At 39.1% G+C, this 19108-nt stretch overlaps 1 protein-coding gene across 2 annotated transcripts in view; it reads right to left on the bottom strand.

Moving 5' to 3' along the window:
- The window catches only part of GBE1 (1,4-alpha-glucan branching enzyme 1), a 237011-nt gene that overhangs the window by 187595 nt on the left and 30308 nt on the right, over positions 1-19108 (bottom strand). For both annotated transcript variants that reach the window (XM_007500737.3, XM_056807229.1), the window contains exon 2: positions 4780-4949. In XM_007500737.3, the coding sequence (XP_007500799.3) occupies positions 4780-4949 (170 nt within the window). The remainder of the gene's footprint in view (positions 1-4779; positions 4950-19108) is intronic.

Here is a 19108-nt window from a genome sequence, read left to right as displayed (position 1 = left end):
ATACTAAAGAAAAAAGGGAATATTATAAAAAGTCACTGAACTTGGAACTGGAGGATCTGGGTTCAAGCCCTGACTTTATTATTTACTGTCGGTAATCTTACTCAAGTTCACTTAACCTCTCAGCCTTGTCTTCCCCATCCATAAGCTGGCAGTACTACTATTACTAGGTATTGCCCATTTCAGAAGCTGTTCTGATAAAGACATGTTTGTAAACATGAAGGGATTATATGAGTTATTTTAAACCTTAGATGACGCCTCACTTCCTGGAAGGGCCATAAATTCATTTCAACAGGAAGCTGTGTTCTACTATTACTTCACAATGTCAGGGGAAAATGCAAAAAGGGCCCCAGTTGGATAGGCTTCCCATGGCAAACGACAGGGCCCAAGAATCGCAGAGAAGAAATTCTGCTCTGCGTTATGGGAGAGAACTGCTCAATCAAGGAGCTCGCTGATTCATTTGGGAACTGAAGAATTAAACGAGCAACTTGTCTAAGAGCCAGATGCTCTAACTCACTGAACTCTACACATCGGCCTGATGTTCTGGAGACCAAGGAAAAGGAAACGCGAGGCAAAACAAGTCAGCTAACTGTTGATCTCCTCCGACGTGAATCATCACGAGCCAAGAGCTCCCTCCAGGTCAGAGGCTTTAAAGATAGTTACGTGGAAGCATAACGAACTTCACACCTTCAGTCACTTTTCCTGGTCTTTCCTCCAAAAGCAATGTGACGAAAGGAATTCTTTGGTTTTTAGAGCTCCTTTCAGGGGTCGCTGAAAAAGAAGAGCTCTGAAGAGTCAGATGCAGGGCACGAAAGAAAGAGAAAGCTCTCTGCATCTCGGCACAAAGGGTAACTGGACCAATCACCACATTTTCATTCTTCTAAGTTTTTTAATTTAGTAACAAAATCCAGTTGATATGAAGGAAGATTTTTAAAAATATAGCATGGCCAGGAGAAGGGCCCTAGGCCTCTCATCCCTCTACTCAAAGGTCTAATTCATCCTCCTCTGCTCCTGGCTGCCACGTACTGAGAAAGTTCAATGAAGCCTATCGCTATTTTAGACGTAGATGATCTAGATAAAGATATGCAGTCCATGGAAAACTTGCTGTCTTCAGATCATCCTGAGAATACTGACAGATGCAAGTGCAAAGACAATGAAATGACTGACATGGAAAGAAGGTGCTTGCCAACGTTGCTACAGTGCATGATGACCCTCAGTAAAACTCTCTATTTGACTCACAAACCTAAGTAGGGAAGACTCTATGCGAAAAGAGAAATACAAAGTTGGTCCCAACGTAACAACATCCAACCTATCCCACCCAACATCTAATGCAGATTTCACAGTGCTTCCCCTAATCCAATATGTGTTCTATTCAAACAGACCTACTTGATACCCCCCATTAAACACATTCCATTTGAGCTGTTTGCAAAAAATACAACAATTTCTTATGTTGAATGAAGAGAGTCCTACCATATTTACCCAGGTGTTTTTCTTACAGTCTGCTGATCTAGCTGCTAGAAAGGAACTCCCTGAAAAATTTAGCAACTATGAAATAATTTCTTTTCAAATTTTAAATTTATTCTTGAAATAAAATGTTCCTCTACCACATCTTTCTCTAGGTAAAGAGCACTTTGAAAGTTAAAAAATAGTGTTAGATCGCTCAGGTGGTTTCCATTTGCATTTCAAATTCCTTCAAGAAAGTGACCAAATTTTGATGACTGTCTATACAAATTTATAGTCATTGAAAGGCTACTGTAGCTGTTGGTTTCTTAAGAGACTACATTAAAATGCCTTAAAAGGTCAACAAAATTATATTTTTCTGTTCGCAAAACAAGAAATAAGAAATGTTTTGAAATAAATTTATTTCTTCAATTTATTTTTTTCAGCTCTTAATTTCTGTCTCAGTAACAACTCTAAGTCAGATGAGTAAGGGTTAGGCAAGGGGGGTTAAGTGACTTACCCTGGGTCACACAGGAACTGTCTGAGGTCATATTTGAACCAAGAGCCTTCCTACTCTGGGTCTGGTGCCCTATTTCACTGTGCCCCCCTCCCCATGTATTTTTTAAAAGACAATTTGTCAGATATCATGAGCCAAAGAAGACTGTTATTCTATCATCATTATCAACGTCCTCTGAAATCTTGCCTTGATAGAAGTCTAAAATACTATACAAAATAATCAAAAATGAAGAAATTTTCTAAAAATAAATATACTCTTGTGCAAAAATAAAAATACTCTTGTGCTGAAAGGAATGATGAACTGGAGGGATTCCATGTGAACTGGGACGACCTCCAGGAAGTGATGCAGAGGGAAAGGAGCAGAACCAGGAAAACATTGTACACAGAGACTAATACACTGTGGTACACTTGAATGTAACTGACTTTTCTACTAGCAACAATGCAATGAGGCAGGACAATCCTGAGGGACTAAGAAGAAAGATGCTCTCCACATCCTGAGAAAGAACTGTGGGGACAGAAACACAAAAGGAAAACATATGACCAATCATGTGGTCCAATGGGGATATGATTGGGGTTTTTTCATTACAAGATCACTCTATTGCAAATATGAATAACATGGAAATAGGTTTTGAACAATGATACATGTCTAACCCAATATAACTGCTTGTTAGCTCTGGGGGGAGGGGGAAGAGGGGCAGAAAAATCATGAATCATATAACCATGGAAAAATATTCTAAATAAATAAATGAATGAAAAAGAATGATAATGAACCAGAAGGGAGAGGGGCTCAATGTACAGAACAAGATGTATATTTCTGGATATTGCAAATCTGTGGATTTGTTTTGCCTGACTATACTTTTTGTTATGAGGATAGAACTTATTCTTTTTTGATGGGGAGAGGATTAACGTATAAAAGGTATAATGTCCAAAAAAGAAGAAAAAGAGTCATAGAAGCATTTTTTTCAAATATTCACAGGACAGAGAAAAAAGCTCAGAAAATATGTTGAATTATATTGTCAGTCAATATACTTTTTTTAAAAAGCAAATTGTTCATAATAAATATTTCCAGCTTCACATATCTTCTTTTTCTATGTATTTTTCCAAAAACATTTTTCTTCATATATAGAAATGTTTTCTGTGTGTTTGTGAAATTCAAATTAGAGAGAGAGGTATGAAGAATAAGGGGAATCCCTGTCACTAGTTCACTAGCTACAAAACCCAGATCTAAACCTCCTCACGGAGGGTCTTCAGAAATTAAATGGTCTATACTTATCACCCTCTCCTCTCTAATCTATAAATGCAGTTCCTGTTCTAGATACCCTGCACTAAATCCTCTCTTGGTTATTACTAGAGGTAATAACAGATTACCTGTGACAGATTTGGCAGAGCCCAGGGTAGGTCCCAGGTCCAAATGGACCCAGACCTTGGCTTACTGACAATGCAGATGTGTAAAGGATAATTTTAGCATTGTGACCTAAATTATATTGATTATTGGTCACCATGGATATCCCAAATAATAAAATAAAAATACCCAAATCAGTCTGAAATTTTATGGTGATTTAATTAATATAGCGGAAAGAAATTATGAAGACAGAAGGAAAGGATGTAGGATTTCTCCTGCCTGGCTTGTGCCAGGTGGGAAGATTTAGGGGATCTAGAAAGTAAGGGTTTGGAGTATGAAGGAGGAAGGAATCAGCCTGAACTTCAAAAGGGCTCAGCCAAGATGCCTTAACCTGAATTAGCTCAAGGGCAAACTCACCCCCAAAATCCAGACAAGTAGCTGCCACCACTCCAAGATCTTAGAACACTTAGCACACTGCCAGCCAGAGCCACCTCTCCACGGAAAGAAACCAAGAGAGAAAGTGACGTGCCCTATATAGATGGTTTTATGTTACTTTTCTGCGTCTCATCTGTACCAATGTTAGCTTAGCTTGACTTAGGACAACCCAGAAGTCTGTCAGCTATTTCTGCACATGTCTGTTGAGGGCCATCTTCTTAGATAATTAAATCTTTGAATATCGTGCAGACATTCCTGACCATGTTAAACTAAGTAGGACGGAGAAATGTAGAGTTCCCAAGACTTGATTCTGTTAGACCAAGCATCTCCATTGTTACTAATCAGGAAATAGCTAAATCAGATCTTCTAGAGTATGGTCTGAGAAGTATGGAGTAGTTTTAAAATTCACAGATGGCTAGTTCAAACTAACATCAGGATCACAGTTTTCTTCTCCCAAGGAGACACAGTAACAGGATAACAACAAGGACAGCAAGCAGGATAGGATCATAAACCTCAGAGAGAGAACCAACCGCCCCCAAGTTCTAGCATTCCAGAATATTTCTCTGCAGGTCTCATGCATCTGTCCTCTTCAAACCTTCATTTTCCTACTAAACTTACCTCTTCCTCATAACATCAATTGTTTTTTTAAATTGTTTTTATATTTTATAATTTTTAATATTTTACTTATTAAATTATCAAATTTATATTATTTTATTATATTAAAACATTTATAATTAGTTTTAATTTATTTTATCAATTTTTGACTGTTCTATTATTTTCTGTCTCCTACAATCATTTAGTTCTGATTGCTTCATTCTGCCTTTTAGTGAACCTAACCCTAACCCTAAATACTTGAGAAGTTTCCTACATTCCTCATTTGTAATATGAGGGGGTTGAACTAGGTCTCTACAGCCCCTTCTCGCTCTAAGGGTATAATCTTATAAACAATTAACATAAAATAGTGAAGTATTTCAATCTATACTTGTTACTTTTGTAGAAGAGATAAGAAAAGCATTACTTTTTAAAACATTTAAATGAGCAGTACTTACTAAAATCTCCAGTAAGAAAAACTCCTTCTGCTCCGGGAGCCCATTCCTTGCAATATAAACCACCATCAGCACATCGATGGACTCCAAATGATTCATAACTTTTGGAGAATTTCTTAATACCGCCTTCTTTTTCTTCAATTTCTTTCAAAGTCTGGGTGAAGAGCTTATACCTTTGAAAAGAAAAAATTAAGAAAAATCAGAAAAGGAATGTTACTAAACATTCTTCCAAGCAAAGCATTAAATAAAGGAAATGACATTGCTTTCTGTTGACATGCTTCATTTGTACACACCTATTTCCCCTTATTTAGATCAAGAAATAACTAGACTTGAATCATGTTCACTTTAATTAATATGAGTAGAATTTTATGATAGATTAAAATTTAAATTTAAATTTAACTGCATTAAAACGTCAAAAACATTTAAGTAATCAGGCATTTTAATGAGGTAAAAATATTGGGATGAAAATATGCTATGCAGGAAACTATTTTTCAACAGTATCATTAACACTATTACATCTGCAAAAGGGTCACAAAGAGTTGTAGAATATTAGTAAAATTTAAATGAGTTGAAAAACTTATTATGTTTATTCAATTCAAATGGGGCTCTCTGAAAGAAATTTGAAAACCTTTGGCAGAAATCCACTCTAACTCCATAATCTTCAATAAAATCATCAAATATTATCTATTCAACACACAAAGGCAGTCTATTAGAGTAAAAACAGAATACAATAACATTCTTCAAAGATGCTACAGAATTTGATTAAAGTGATATATTTTAGCAAATCCATTTATACAAGGCACTATCAACCATGATAATTTGAATATCATATGTTTAAATATTCTCAGATTTCTAAATTTCAGTTCGGATTTTTTTTTGCTAGTTTCATAAAGAGTTTCAAATGTTTTATTTATAAAAGATCCATAGAAATAGAACTACAGTGCTTTTAATATGTTGATTTGAATTAATATTCATCTTCCTCATAAGGTTATTAGCATGCCAACATTTTCTACTACAGAAATAAATATATTCCACTCGGAAATCAACATAGTGCAAAAAAGAGGAAAAGTTGAGGATAGAGCAAACTCATTTTTACCTTGCCCTCTAAATCAGGTTCAGATCACTATAACATAAAGTCCCAAATTAATTCACAGAAATATATAATATTTAATTCAACACTAAATGAAGATGTTATTTTGCATTCATACTCTAATCATTTCTCTATTTCTTTCACTTTTGTGCAACAAATTGTGAATTTTAGATTTACTCCACCCTGCTTAGTCTTTAGAATTCTAGCAACCAGGAATGTAGACACCCCCACTTGAGGGTTAACTGTAGGAGAGAATGGCCTATGACCTGCATGTGCTAGCAAGTGACAAATCAGAAACAACTGACTGACCCCCTGGGCTGTCCTAAGTCAAGTTTAAGCCATCATTGATACATGTGAGACACAGGAAGTGATGTAAAGAACTGCCCTTTATATTTCATGTCACTTCCTGTGAGGCTCTCTCTCAGTGGCATTAGGAGCTTTTGGCAGCATTTAGCATGCTTGCAGCTTTGGTGGACTTGGTGTTAGAGTTTACTGGGAGGAGCTCCATAGCATGGTCTAGGTGAGGTGATTTCCCTGAATCAGACTTGGTGAGTAAGAAGGCTGCCTCCTCTTTTCCTTGACCTTCTGAAGGCACTATCCCCCAAGGAGGCCCCTCATCTTGGAGGAGGCCTCGTAGCTGGAAGCCGAGTTAGATTTAATCTTCTGAGAAGGCCCCCCTTGGCTGAGGCCTCTGAACTCCCCTTGGCTTAGGCCAGGCCAGAGCAGATCTTCTTCCCTTTCTCTCTCACTCCCTCATTCTTAATTTCTTCCTTCTATTGCAAATGAACCACCATAAAAATCCCATACTGACTTGAGTATTTCATTGGGATTGAATTTAAATCCCTGGTGACCACTAATATAATATATTCAGTCCTCAATCATAAATTTACTCCTAATAAAATATGTGACATAATATTTAATAAAGAGTACACATTTTGGATAAACTTCTTGATTTTTTAAAATAGAGTCATATCAGAACAATATGCAATAGCCAACTTTAGTTTCAGAAGGCCAATGATGAAACAAACTTCCTGAATATTTGTAGAGAAGTGGTGGATTATTACTACAGAATATTTCATAAATTTAAAGATACTGTTAACTTGATGGTTTATTTTGATTAACAACTTATTTTTTATTCTTGTTACACAGTAGGCCCCTATAGGGAAGGTGAAGTGACAGTAGCATAAAAACAAAATTAAAAAATCCAGAAAGATATAATAAAAATGAGTGTCAAGTTAGGACTTTAAATGCAGGCAATACCACATTTTTCAAGATTATTTTCTTTTGAAGTAAATTCCACCATTTTCACCATTTAGTAATAATAATACTAACTCCCATTTCATATAACATTTTGTTTTGTAAACTATTTTACAACTATTATCTTATCCTCACAACAACTCTCTTACATAGATGTTACTATCATTCCCATTTTGCAGATGATGAAACTGAAATAAAAGGTGAAACTTGTCAAGGGTCAAACATCTTCTAAGTACAATAGATGGATTTCAACTCAAGTCTTCTTATCCTCTGACCCAGTACACTATCAACTATTCTACTGATCTTCTTACCATGCCATAATTTGTTCAGTCATTTCCCAATTTATGGACACATAGTTTCTAGTTTTCTAGTTCAACAAAAAGTGGTACTATGAATATTTTTATATATATGAGCCTTCTCTGGACTATATGCCTAATAGAAATAGCACTTTTTAGCAACTTTTGAGATACAATTTCAAATTGCTTTCCCAGATTATGGGACAAATTCTTAATGCCAATAGTAAATTTGTCCTCCAACAGCTCTTACACTTATTTTCCATTTTTATCACCTTTGTCAGTCAATCTGTTCAAAGGTAGAACCTTGGAAGTATTTTCATTTACATCTCTATTAATAATGGATTGCTTTTTCATATGGCTGTCAGATTATTTTTTTTTCTTTGAGGTCTCGTATCCTGTGACCATTTATCAACTGGGGAATAGCTCTTAACCTTACATATTCTAATTAGTTCTTTATATATCTTGAATATGAGACTATCAGAGAAATCTGCTCCAAAGTACACCACCAACTAGTCCCTTTCTAATTCTACCTGCTTTCATTTTCAATTTTTAATTTTACGTAGCCAAAATTGTCCATTTTCTTTCCTGTGTTTATCCTTTCATAAACAACTCTTTCCCAATTAAGTTATAAAAAAGGTTACCTCCTTCCCTTTCCCTCTAAAGTATTTATGAAATGATTTTTTATATATCCATTTAAAGCTGACAGTGGGATGTGGTTTAAAATATAGATCAAAACCTAACTAATGCCACACCGCTTTCAGTTTCCCCAACAGTGTTTGTCAAAGAGTACTTGACAGTAGGCAAGGTCTTTGGGTTTATGAAACACTACCCTACTTTGTTTCTTTGCTTCTGGAATCCAAAAGAATATATTAAGAAAAATTCAAAAGCTAAGAATTGAGCCTTACAGAGCCCGAGCTTTCTCAGCAGCCTTCCTCTACCTCCCATACTCCAGGGAGCACGGCTGCACTAGTAGGCTCAAGGACACAATACAGGCTTACATCAAAATTCATTCTCGCATCCCAGTCTCTCCTCCTCCTTTCCAGTGCCATGGAGACCCTGGCTTCACAAGTTTGCCTGGGACTCAATAAACGGCTTGACCACAGTCCTTCAGAAGCAAACGCCTGCAGGCCAGAGGCCCCACTGTTGTAAAGTTCTGAACAGTCGGTACCAGAGAGGGAAAAAGTCTGGATACCATTTGTGTGTGGTGAGGGAGGGTGGAAAGAGCTGTGCAGCTCCATTAAACCTCAAGGAAAGAGCATACCATTCGGCTAAGGCCAGTTTGGCCCATCCAAAAGCCAACTGGGGGCAAAGACCTAGGCAGGTAAACAATGCATTATCCAGTGCAGGAAAGGGTTAAGACACTTTGAGATCTAGCCTCAAAACCACAATCAGAAGGGAAGAAGTCAGAAAGTAAGTAATAAGGAAAATATGGGGGAGCGGGGGACTAAAGTAGCAAAAATTTCAGGAACAAGAAATCTCAAGACCTTGAACATAAATAAATAAGGAAAAACAGTAATAACAGGAAAAAAAGGAAATATAGCTTCCAAAAGTAAAAAAAGTCATCATTATCTATAAATAAGTATTGTAAAATAAAAGAAAATGATCCCACATTTAATGAGACATCAGTATGCCGTGAGTGGTTTCAAAAAGAAATGAGAATCATGGTACAGAATTATGTCCTACACAGCAAAAAAAAAGTAAAATAGGAAAGGCCTCTAACTTTTCCCCATTACACATAATTCTAGCTCTTCATTTCATATAGATACTCTTCGGTACATTAAAATCCACTTATTACTGTGCTTTTTAAAGTGTTTTTAATGGAAATGAGTACGGTACTGCTAAGACTTTTCTCTACTGATATGGTTGTGTGGGGTCTGAGGTTTTGTTATTAACATGGGCTAGTGTCTCTAAATTATTTGAATAGATTCAATCTTATTTGAATAGATTGGCTTCTATTTCTATGATTTGTTATTTGACTCATTGATAGTTTAAGACCAAATGACTTAGTCTTCATTCAAGTTTAGAATGTTTTATTCCATTGACTTTTTAATAATTCTTTTGCATTGTGATAGTAATATTTATGCTTTCCTGAATTTGCTTGAAGTTTTGTGGCATAGTACATTAACAATTCCTTTCCATTTTCATTCGATAATCACCAGAGATCTTATGCCTAATTTTTAAAGTTAAACTCAGGCCCTTATGTTCTTTCTTGTTCACCTTAGATTTTCTTGGGGCCCCACCGAGTTTCCCTGCTATTACACTTTTACCATATACTTCTCCTTATAACTGTGAAAATGCTCTACATTTGGCACTATACTGGTGCTACCGTTATTACACTGTCTTGCACCTTCAAGCATAACATATTTTTGTTTACCTTTTTAAATATATCCTTCTTTAGTACTGCCTTTTAGATCACAACTGCTATCGATTTTTGAGTTTGCATGAAATATAATAAATTCTGAATTAGCCTTTCATTTTAACTCAAAGTTTCTACTTAGCTAGCTCTAGATTTCATGTCAGGAGGACTTGAAAGGCCTCTATTCAATTAAAGGTTCATATTTTCCCTTAGACTGACAGTTTTTCAGGGTGAGTTATTCTTGGTAGTAAGCTTTCATCTTCTAAAATTTCTCTCCTTCTTGGTTGCTGAGAAGTCAGGTTACTTTATGCTTCTCCAGGACAAGAACTCTTTATGGGCAGTAACAATATTTTTTCCTCCTCTGACTTGGAAGCTCTGAATTTGTATTACGAAATCTTGAAATATGATGTTTTAAGTTTTATGACTAGTCATACTTTTCAGAATCTAATGATTCTCTGGAACGACCTCCAGGAAGTGGTGCAGAGCGAGAGGAGCAGAACCAGGAGAACATTGTACACAGAGACTGATACACTGTGGTACAATCGAAGGTGATGGACGTCTCCATTAGTGGTAATGTAGTGATCCTGAACCACTTGGAGGGATCTACGAGAAAGGACACTATCCACAAGCAGAGGATAAACTGTGGGAGTAAAACACCGAAGAAAAACAACTGCTTGACTACCTGGGTCCAGGGAACATGGCTGGGGATGGAGACTCTAAATGAACATCCCAGTGCAAACACCAACAACATGGAAATAGGTTCGGATCAAGGACGCATGTGATACCCAGTGGAATTGCACGTCGGCTGGGGGGGGGGGGGAAATGATTTTTGTATCCGAGAAATAATGCTTGAAATTGACCAAATAAAATGTTTAAGAAAAAAAAAAGAATCTAATGATTCTATAGTTCTGCCTTATTTGTTTGCCAGGTCCGTTTTGTTTTAAAGTAAAGTATTCAATCATTTTCTTTCTCATCATTTGATTTTGTGCTAAAGTTCTCATCATCTCCTATTTAGTACCATTAAATTCTGTTTGGGACATTCTCATTTATGGGGGAATGCATTCATTTAGGAAGCTTTCCACCTTCTCCTCTAATCCATCTTCGTCCTTCCCTTCACTTCTTTAAGATGCTCTTTTGATTTGGGGGCCTGAGGGAAGGCTGAAGGATCTCCCTACCTTCCCCAAGCTGGAAGAACAGCAACCACTCATGGGCTTGACACCGCTACTGGTCAGCAACAAAGTTTGAGCCTCTCTGCTTCTAACTTGGGCCAGTCTCAACAAAGGGCTTAATGTAAGTCTTAGGGTGAAGATGTCTGGCTGGCTTTCAGCCTATTGTAGCTCAGAGCTCCTGAGTTCAAGGGATCCACCCGCCTCAGCCTCCCTAGGAGCAGGGATCACAGGGAGACACAACATTACCTTCCAGGAACTCAACGTCGTTTGGACAGTCCTTTTGATAACCTGTTGAGCAATTACTCATCTCTCCTAGGATGCCTCTGAACCGATGGCATTCTTCATAGAATACGAGTCTTCTGATCTACCAATGTCCTTCATTTCTATCCTGGATTTGGGGCTCTGTGCCAGGCCCAAGTCTGCCCTCTCCCCTCCCATTCTTGGTTAGGTTTGGGCTAGTCCTAACTCGGATTTCCTGTGTCGGTTTCAATTTCCTCCAGAATGTCTACACTTGGGGTGTTGTAGGTCAGGGTCAGCACTGTATCCTTCAGGGCCTCTGGCTCAGAGTGCTACAAGTCTTCAGATGAGCCTAAGGCACCCCAATTGGAACGTTCTGGCTTCTGTTGTGGTCGGAGCACTGGGGGCTTCTCCCCTCCCCTCCCCTAGAACCCTTGGGACTCAGTCCTGCAGGGACAGAGGAAATACCGGTATCTATGGACTCAGAACAACTTTCTCATCTTTAAAGGCTTTATGAAAATGCTCTAAAGCCGGATTTTCTCTCAATAGTAAGAACTGATTCTGAGGCAGCAGGGCAGTAAGGGCTGGGCAATTTGGGGTTACGCGACTTGCCCAGGCCACACAGCTAGAAGGTGTCAGAGTCCTGGTTTGAATTCAACTCTTTGCAACTCCAGGCCTGGCACTCTATCCTCTGTGCAACCTAGCTGCCCCTACGGGCATTATTACTGAACATACGAGAAGGGAACAAACTCACTTTCATTAAGAATTTCCTATATAGCAGATCGTTTCTTTGTAGTAAAAAAATGGACTACGGTTTATAAAATATAAGATTCCAAAATGAATTTGCCTCATTTGGGTAAACCCTATTCGTCACAAAATAATAAAAGGAAATGTAAACAGTTCAATATTCTCTGAAAACTTACCTGTTTTTCCTGACTTGATTCAAAAATATGGGCAAAATATCAATAGTTATGCGTGCTCCTATTCGTTTAGGAAATACAAAGTGATTGGGGAAAGGGTTCCATTTCTGTCTTTAGAATTCGCTCCTAAAGGCAAAAGGCCAACAAAGGAGCTCCTCAAAGGTTTCGAGACGTGAAACGTGGCCCGTGGGACTTCCCCAGACGTCCATGATGCAAACTGAGGGACCACGGTGATCGTTACTTTGCACAAAGCCTCAAATCAGAATTGCTCCAAGTGCAAACTTTCCTGAGTGTATTTAAAATGTAATTTTTAGGCGACTCATTTCCTATGCCATTCTACATGCGCTATTGATACGTCTTCTAAGTGTACAGAACCAATACGTGGAAAAGCCAACAGTAATAAAAGAAAACAACTAGTCAGTGCAAATGAATAATAACAAGAGTTCGGAAAGAGAGAATGACATCTGGGGAAAATGCCTGGGGGAAGCAGGATTTCAGCTGGGCAGAATGGAGAAAGAAGGTGCTCATGAAAGGGAAACAACCAGGCAGGAAAGCAAAAAGATTATTAGAAGAAAGGGGGTGTATCCTACTAGGCTAATAATAGAAGAGGGTCTTCATGGGGAGCAGTGACAGGCGACCTAGAATGAAAGGGGGGGCTTTGAATGTGTGACTGAAAAATCTAGACTTGCTCTTCTAGGCCATGTGGAGCGATTGAGGACTTTATTTTGTTTTAAATAGTGAACCTTGATTGACTCCATAGTGACGTGCCAAATATGAGATTTAGAGAACTGTCAGGTCCCCATTCATTAAGGACCACAGTTACCACATCAATTGAGAAGACTCTAAAGGGAGGCTAAACCTCTGACTTTGCTGCCAACATATTTTTCTCTCTCCCTACGGAGAAGCACCATCTTATTTGGGCCCAAAGAAGCTAAAACGTTCGGTCACACTCCTTCCTAGAAATCAGGAGACAAAGACTGTGTTAGCTCACGCTTCCTATTACACAAGAGAAAATGAAGCGAAAGGTCAGTTGAGCAGTTACAGCAGTGCCCTTTTCCAAGGTAATCAGCAGAGCATGTAGGAAAGACGTGAACACAAGCGTGACCGGAAAGACAGAAGCTGATAAAGAGGCCGCTGCCCCGAGTGCCCGAAACAGCATCTTATGCTTCCAGGACTGGCGAGGCGGACCCTCCTGCAGGGTTTACCTTAATAAGTCCGATTTACTGCATTAAAGGGAAATCTGTTCCTGTTAAAGTCAGATTGTCATGGACCAAAAAGACCTCGGAATATTAAGAGGAATCATTGACCTGGTAAGCTGCGAAAGCCTGCCCAGGCAAAACAGTGAAATTGTTTGGAATCTAGACAAGAGTCATTAAAATGGATCAAGCTCAGCAAATACAGTTGTCTTTCTGTTAAATAAAACTTCGGGATTAAAAATAACTTGAGAAATCACCTAATTGAATCCCCCTCCTATTATAGGCAACTCAGGTCTGGACCCCTATTTTCAAAGAACCTCTGATAATAAGTGGCAAGAATAAATAAAAGTTTAGAAATGAAGGAGCTTAAAATAGGTCAATCAAATGAGACTATCTGGTTAAGCAAAGCCGTGGGATACCCAATACATCAAGGACAAATTAAATCTATCTGGGGCTAAAATCTCCCATATTGGTTGCTTGTTATTGTACAAATTCACCAGCTAATTCCTTGAACTATTACCCATTTTTTCAATCATTTTACCAAGATAATATAGTATCAATAATAAAAGCAACCACATTTTTAAAACATGTGGGGGAAAACCCTTAGAACTCTGAAAACCTCATTCAAGTCTGTATTTTAATTATTTTATGCTTCTAAATATTAAAAAAAAACTTTTGGAAGAGGTAAAAGTTTAAGTTAAACATAGAAAAATATGATATAATTCAATGATTCAAATAGAATGGATGTTAGGTTAAGATTTGAGAAGGCCATTCCCATTATGTTTATTTTGGTTTGGGCCAGCAGAGAACACACTATCTAAATTTTTTTTCCAATCACATCAATGAATATAAAGTCATCTTTTTTTTTTTTATCAAATGAAGCTTGAAAGCAGGTTGCTGTTGGGGGTGGGGGTGGGGTCCCCAAAATGAGTCACGGTGTATTTTTTCCAAGGGAATATCTTTTAAATCATGGAGAAAAAATGTGCATTCGAAGCATATTAAATCTTTCTTTGTAAGCTAATGTTCAAAACCTCTAAGATATCATCCCATCAGCACTAGAGAACTAACGTTGTTCTTCAGCCATTCACGATTTTTCTATTTCTGAATTAAAGAGTGCGCATTTTAAAACTCTTCTCATAAAAATGAACTCTGCATTGAATTTTTCTGGAGGACGCCCCGTGCTTTCCTCCCTCCTCATTAATTAAAAAGCAGCCCAGTCGTATCAATAGTTTCCTCAGTATTGCTGAAATTGTAAACAGGCCTCGTGTCTGATACTGCACATGAAATCCCTTCAGAAAAGCCTGCCCTTCCTCCCCCACCACTTAAATTAGGCCCTCCCACAGCCTCGCACATTCAGGCGCCATTTTTGCATTTTACCGGAAACGTAAACCTTAGAGTTCTTTCTGTCAGGACTATTTCCTGCCTCGACAGGCCGGTGATCCGGAAGCCAATGCCTCCTGGATGCATGGTAAGTTTGGGCCCGTCCTCCGCCGGAGAGGCTTCAAGCGTGGGCCCTACGACAGACTCATGGGCGCCCTAGCCAAGGTGGAAAAGGCTCCTCGCCGGCTGGGCCACAGGAAGGAACTTGGGCCATGGAGGCCCTCAGAGACCCCTCCCTCATTACAATAAGCTGAGCTGACGGGCGCGCGTGTGCACAACCGACTTCCGCTTGGCCGAGCTCGGGAAGGCGGGACTGAGGACAAGCCCGCCCACGCGGGCTTTCTGGGCAAGGCCCTAAGAGAGCTCGGGCTTCTCCAGCTCCCTGCACAGAGGAGGCCACGGGGTCGCGCCCCACTTGAATTCTGCCCGGCCGGTGCCTTTGCCAAGTGACTAAACTGCAGGGTTTGAGGGCGGAGCGAAGGCGCGAGCGTGTGAGCGCAGAAGAGACGGAGGAGGAGCGCTTCTGTACCAGAACGGGCCGCGTCGGGCGCAGAGCCAGGCCCAGCTCTCCTCTCCTTTGATGCAGCGGCCGCCCGGTAAAGAGCGGCCTACTTTCTGGGTTGGAGGCCCAAGACCCCGAGGCGGGCGCCGCCCAAGTGCCGGGGCCACAGTGCTGCCGGGGCTCCAGGGCCGAATGTGAGTCGGGGCCTTTCTGGGCAGTCCCTGTGCCACTGGCTGCCTCCATGAGGCACGAACCAGACTGTGTGAAGAACAAAGAAAAGACCCGCGTCAGAGCGAGGAGCAGCTTCCGGAGAAAGTCCTCAAATGGGATGGAGCCACGTTAAATGGGCCTTAAGGGCTACCGTACCTCCGCGGGCTCGGGGCACTTTGTTAAACACTGCGTAGGACTGCGGTGCGGTGGGGCAGGGAGAATGGGACAAGTCGGCAGCAGAGCGGGGGAGCCTGGACTGCTGGACCGTCGGTCCCGGAGACATCCTCGTTGGGCCGGCGCCCAGGAGGGCCCAATGGAGCCGCCAGGCTGAGGGGCTGGGTCTCGGGACAGAAAGCCCTGCTCCCTGGAACCTCCAAAGCCTTTTCCCAAATCTGAACTCTATTCCACCCCCCTCCAACTTGGGGATTGTTTCAGGATTAGGAAACCCCCATCCGCTCTCCCCTCAACTCCTTCCCCTTCCCCCAAATGAACCCCTTCCTTAAACTTAGAAGAGAGAGAGTGCTTTGTTTGGTACACCAAGACCCGCACTTTGAGCCCACTTCAGTGCTGCCACCAGAAGAATCGACTAAGGGGGGGGGGGGGCAGATCTGATCTTGAAATGGGCATCACCCTCTTTAAATGATCCCCTAATGCAATCCCCAAGTTGGAGGGGGGCGGAATAGAGTTCAGATTTGGGGAAAAGGCCAACAGCTTTGAAGGTTCAGTCGCTGGACTACTGCAGGGAGAAACCAGAGAGCAGGGCTTTCTGTCCCGAGACCCAGCCCCGCAGCCTGGCGGCTCCTTTGGTCCCTCCTGGGCGCCAGTCCAACGAGAATGTTCTCCCGGACTGACAGTTCAGCAGTCCAGGCTTCCCCGCTCTGCTGCAGACTCTTCTAATTTTCTCTCCTCCACAACACGGCAGTACACAGAGAAAAGCAAAAGCCAAAGACCAGACAAAACAGGATGGATTGGCAGTAATCTCAGAAGGAACTAAAATGAAGAAGTCTTGAAAAAGGATTCCTGAAAAAGTATAGGATAGCAGGGGCATAGTGGCACAAACCTGTAAAGAGAACCATGAAAAGATAACAAAAAGGAGAGATGTTAGATCACGTGAAATGTTTCTAAAAATCGTCCCCCAAAAACTTCATTCTCTGCATCTTTGCACATTTTCTAGAGCTGTTCTCTCCCACCAAACTCAAGTATTTTCATTCTTGGCAACTGGGAAGATCATTAAAACCTCAAAACATGAATCAATAACCATAGAAAAATACTTAAAAACTTCAAAAAATTTAAAAAAAAGAAAACAGTCCAAACTCTTAAAAAAAAAAAAAAGATACAGGTACTCTTTTGGTGACTACGTGTAGTTTTCTGCAGTTTTATCTGACAATTGATTCTTAGCCATTTTATCATCACAGCAATGCAGGGAGTAGAAAAGACCCAGAGGAGAAAAGAAAACCCCTTTACAATTTCCCATCATTTTTTAGGAAGATATCTGAGGGAAATGGTTGCATTTCAATTTGACAAATAAGTGTTTTTTTTTTTTCAATCTACTCTTGTTGAATAGGAACAGTAGCGCTATAGCATGTCACAAGACTTCATGCAATTAAAAGTCATACAAGAATAGAACCACTTAGAATAAAACAAAATTGTTAGCAATTCCCCTTATTTCTGGATTATATCCCCATGATGGCAACGACTCAGCAAATGTTAGAACCTCAGTGATAGTATGTCATAAATCCCTAAATGAAGTGATGAATATATGAATGGAAAACCCTTAGATTAAGGGGAGGTGAAAAAATTCTTCTGTTCTATTAAGTCAAATGCTTTTTAAAAAGTAATAAATACTGTATGATGTAAGTAGCTGATGGAATTAATTTCTCAGTACGAAGGAAGGAAGGAAGGAAGGAAGGAAGGAAGGAAGGAAGGAAGGAAGGAAGGAAGGAAGGAAGGAAGAAGGAGAGGGGAGGGTTAAAAGGGAGGCAGAGGAAAAGTAGAAGTCTGGGATCACAAACTGAAAGAATTTAAAAAATTTATAGACCTTAAAGTGCTATGCAAATTTAGCTACTGTTAGGGTGATACTGAAGTGGATGATCATCCCAAAGACAAGAGAGGTGTGTATAGTAAGTATAAACAAGTAGGCTATAACTTATTTTAAATAAGGAATTACAAAAAAGAGATATATTATAAAGGATGTCATAAAGAAAATGTATGATAAAAAAATATGGACAGATCATTTGGTAAAAGTAAGGGATAACCAATGAAATCCTTATGTTTTCTGTTGGTATCTTCACAATGCAGGAAAAACTGAGAAGGGTTTCCAGAAAATAGGATGAATAACTTGTAGAAAATACATACAAGAGTAGAACTGAATGGAGAGACATTATGTGTTGTGAATTCCACTGACAGAGAAAATACTCACATTGATGAAATAAAAAATGCATTAAAAAAAGTTTTAAGAATTTGAATCTTAAAACTACACAAACTCAGCACTATAGGTAGGCATTATAGGAAATCTTAAGCTAGGATAGTCACAATACATCTTGTATTATGTTTATGACTTACTTACTTGTTATTAGGTGCAAGGATATATTTGCTTCTTTAAATATTCTGATTGAATACCATCTTTCCTCTGAAGAACATGATTTGAAATAGTATTTCTGCATACCATATTACTAATTAAGGCTCTTCCCTCCTTCCATTATTAAGATCTTTGAGTACTATAAGTTTATTCCCTGCTTCCCCATAGAGAACAGAATATGAGTCAGCATTCCTCTGAAGAATATCAAGTTTTTTTATACATTCCGTAAGGGCTTTGGTTCCCATTTGAAAGATCAACTAAAGGTCCTCATCCAGGAACTGGCTGGAAAATTCTGAATTGGTGAGTGCCCTACATACCCACTTAGTTTTAATTGCTTGTACTGCTTTCTTTTCTTCTATTTTTGTCACTACTAATGCCAGCTGAAAACATTTCTTGCTATTTCCCCAGAAGTAATTTTACTGATTAAGTGTCCACCCAAACACAAACCTTTAATCAATAGAAAAGACTGCCCCACACACATGTCCCACTTGTTGGTCAAGCTTGAATAAGTGAGGAAACAATTTCAAGTCAATTCCCAATTTTGCACTCAAAGATTCTAAACTACAGATCAAAAAGCAGAGGTAATAGATACCACCTTCTTCCAATTGTGGAGATTTGGTAGGAGTGAAGGGACCAGGGCAGGATTCTCAGAGTTTTGTTATTCTATCAACAATTTCAATTAAAAGTGATGATAATATGGATATCATTGGCTTAAGAGATGGGTTTAGTTTTCTTTTAGTGTGTGTGTGTGCGCGCTCAAATTTGCCTACATGTGCAGGAGCCAAAATAAATATTTCTAGATAGATACAACCTATTAACTATTCACTGCATAAAACATCCTACTAGATTAGTAACTCCTCACCTGTTATAAATTAGGAAATACAAATTTTTTTCACAAGCAGTGGCTCTTTGGAAATCAAAATTTAAGAAGTGTCTGAATATGTAAATTCAAAGGCAAATTTTCAAATTGGCTTTTTTTTGTATTTTCCAAAAATTTATGCTAAATTAGGATATATTTTAAAATGTAGATCTCTATTCAATGCCCAGTTTGTGTCATATCAATAGCAATGACTATTAAACTTAAAATCTTAGCAAAATTAGTTTTTAAATACTGACATTAAAATTGTCAACTATATGCATT

Source organism: Monodelphis domestica, chromosome 8, assembly GCF_027887165.1.
Source record: "Monodelphis domestica isolate mMonDom1 chromosome 8, mMonDom1.pri, whole genome shotgun sequence".
Taxonomy (NCBI): domain Eukaryota; kingdom Metazoa; phylum Chordata; class Mammalia; order Didelphimorphia; family Didelphidae; genus Monodelphis; species Monodelphis domestica.
The sequence above is the reverse complement of the archived record's forward strand: the minus strand, read 5'-3'. Positions and strand labels throughout refer to the sequence as shown.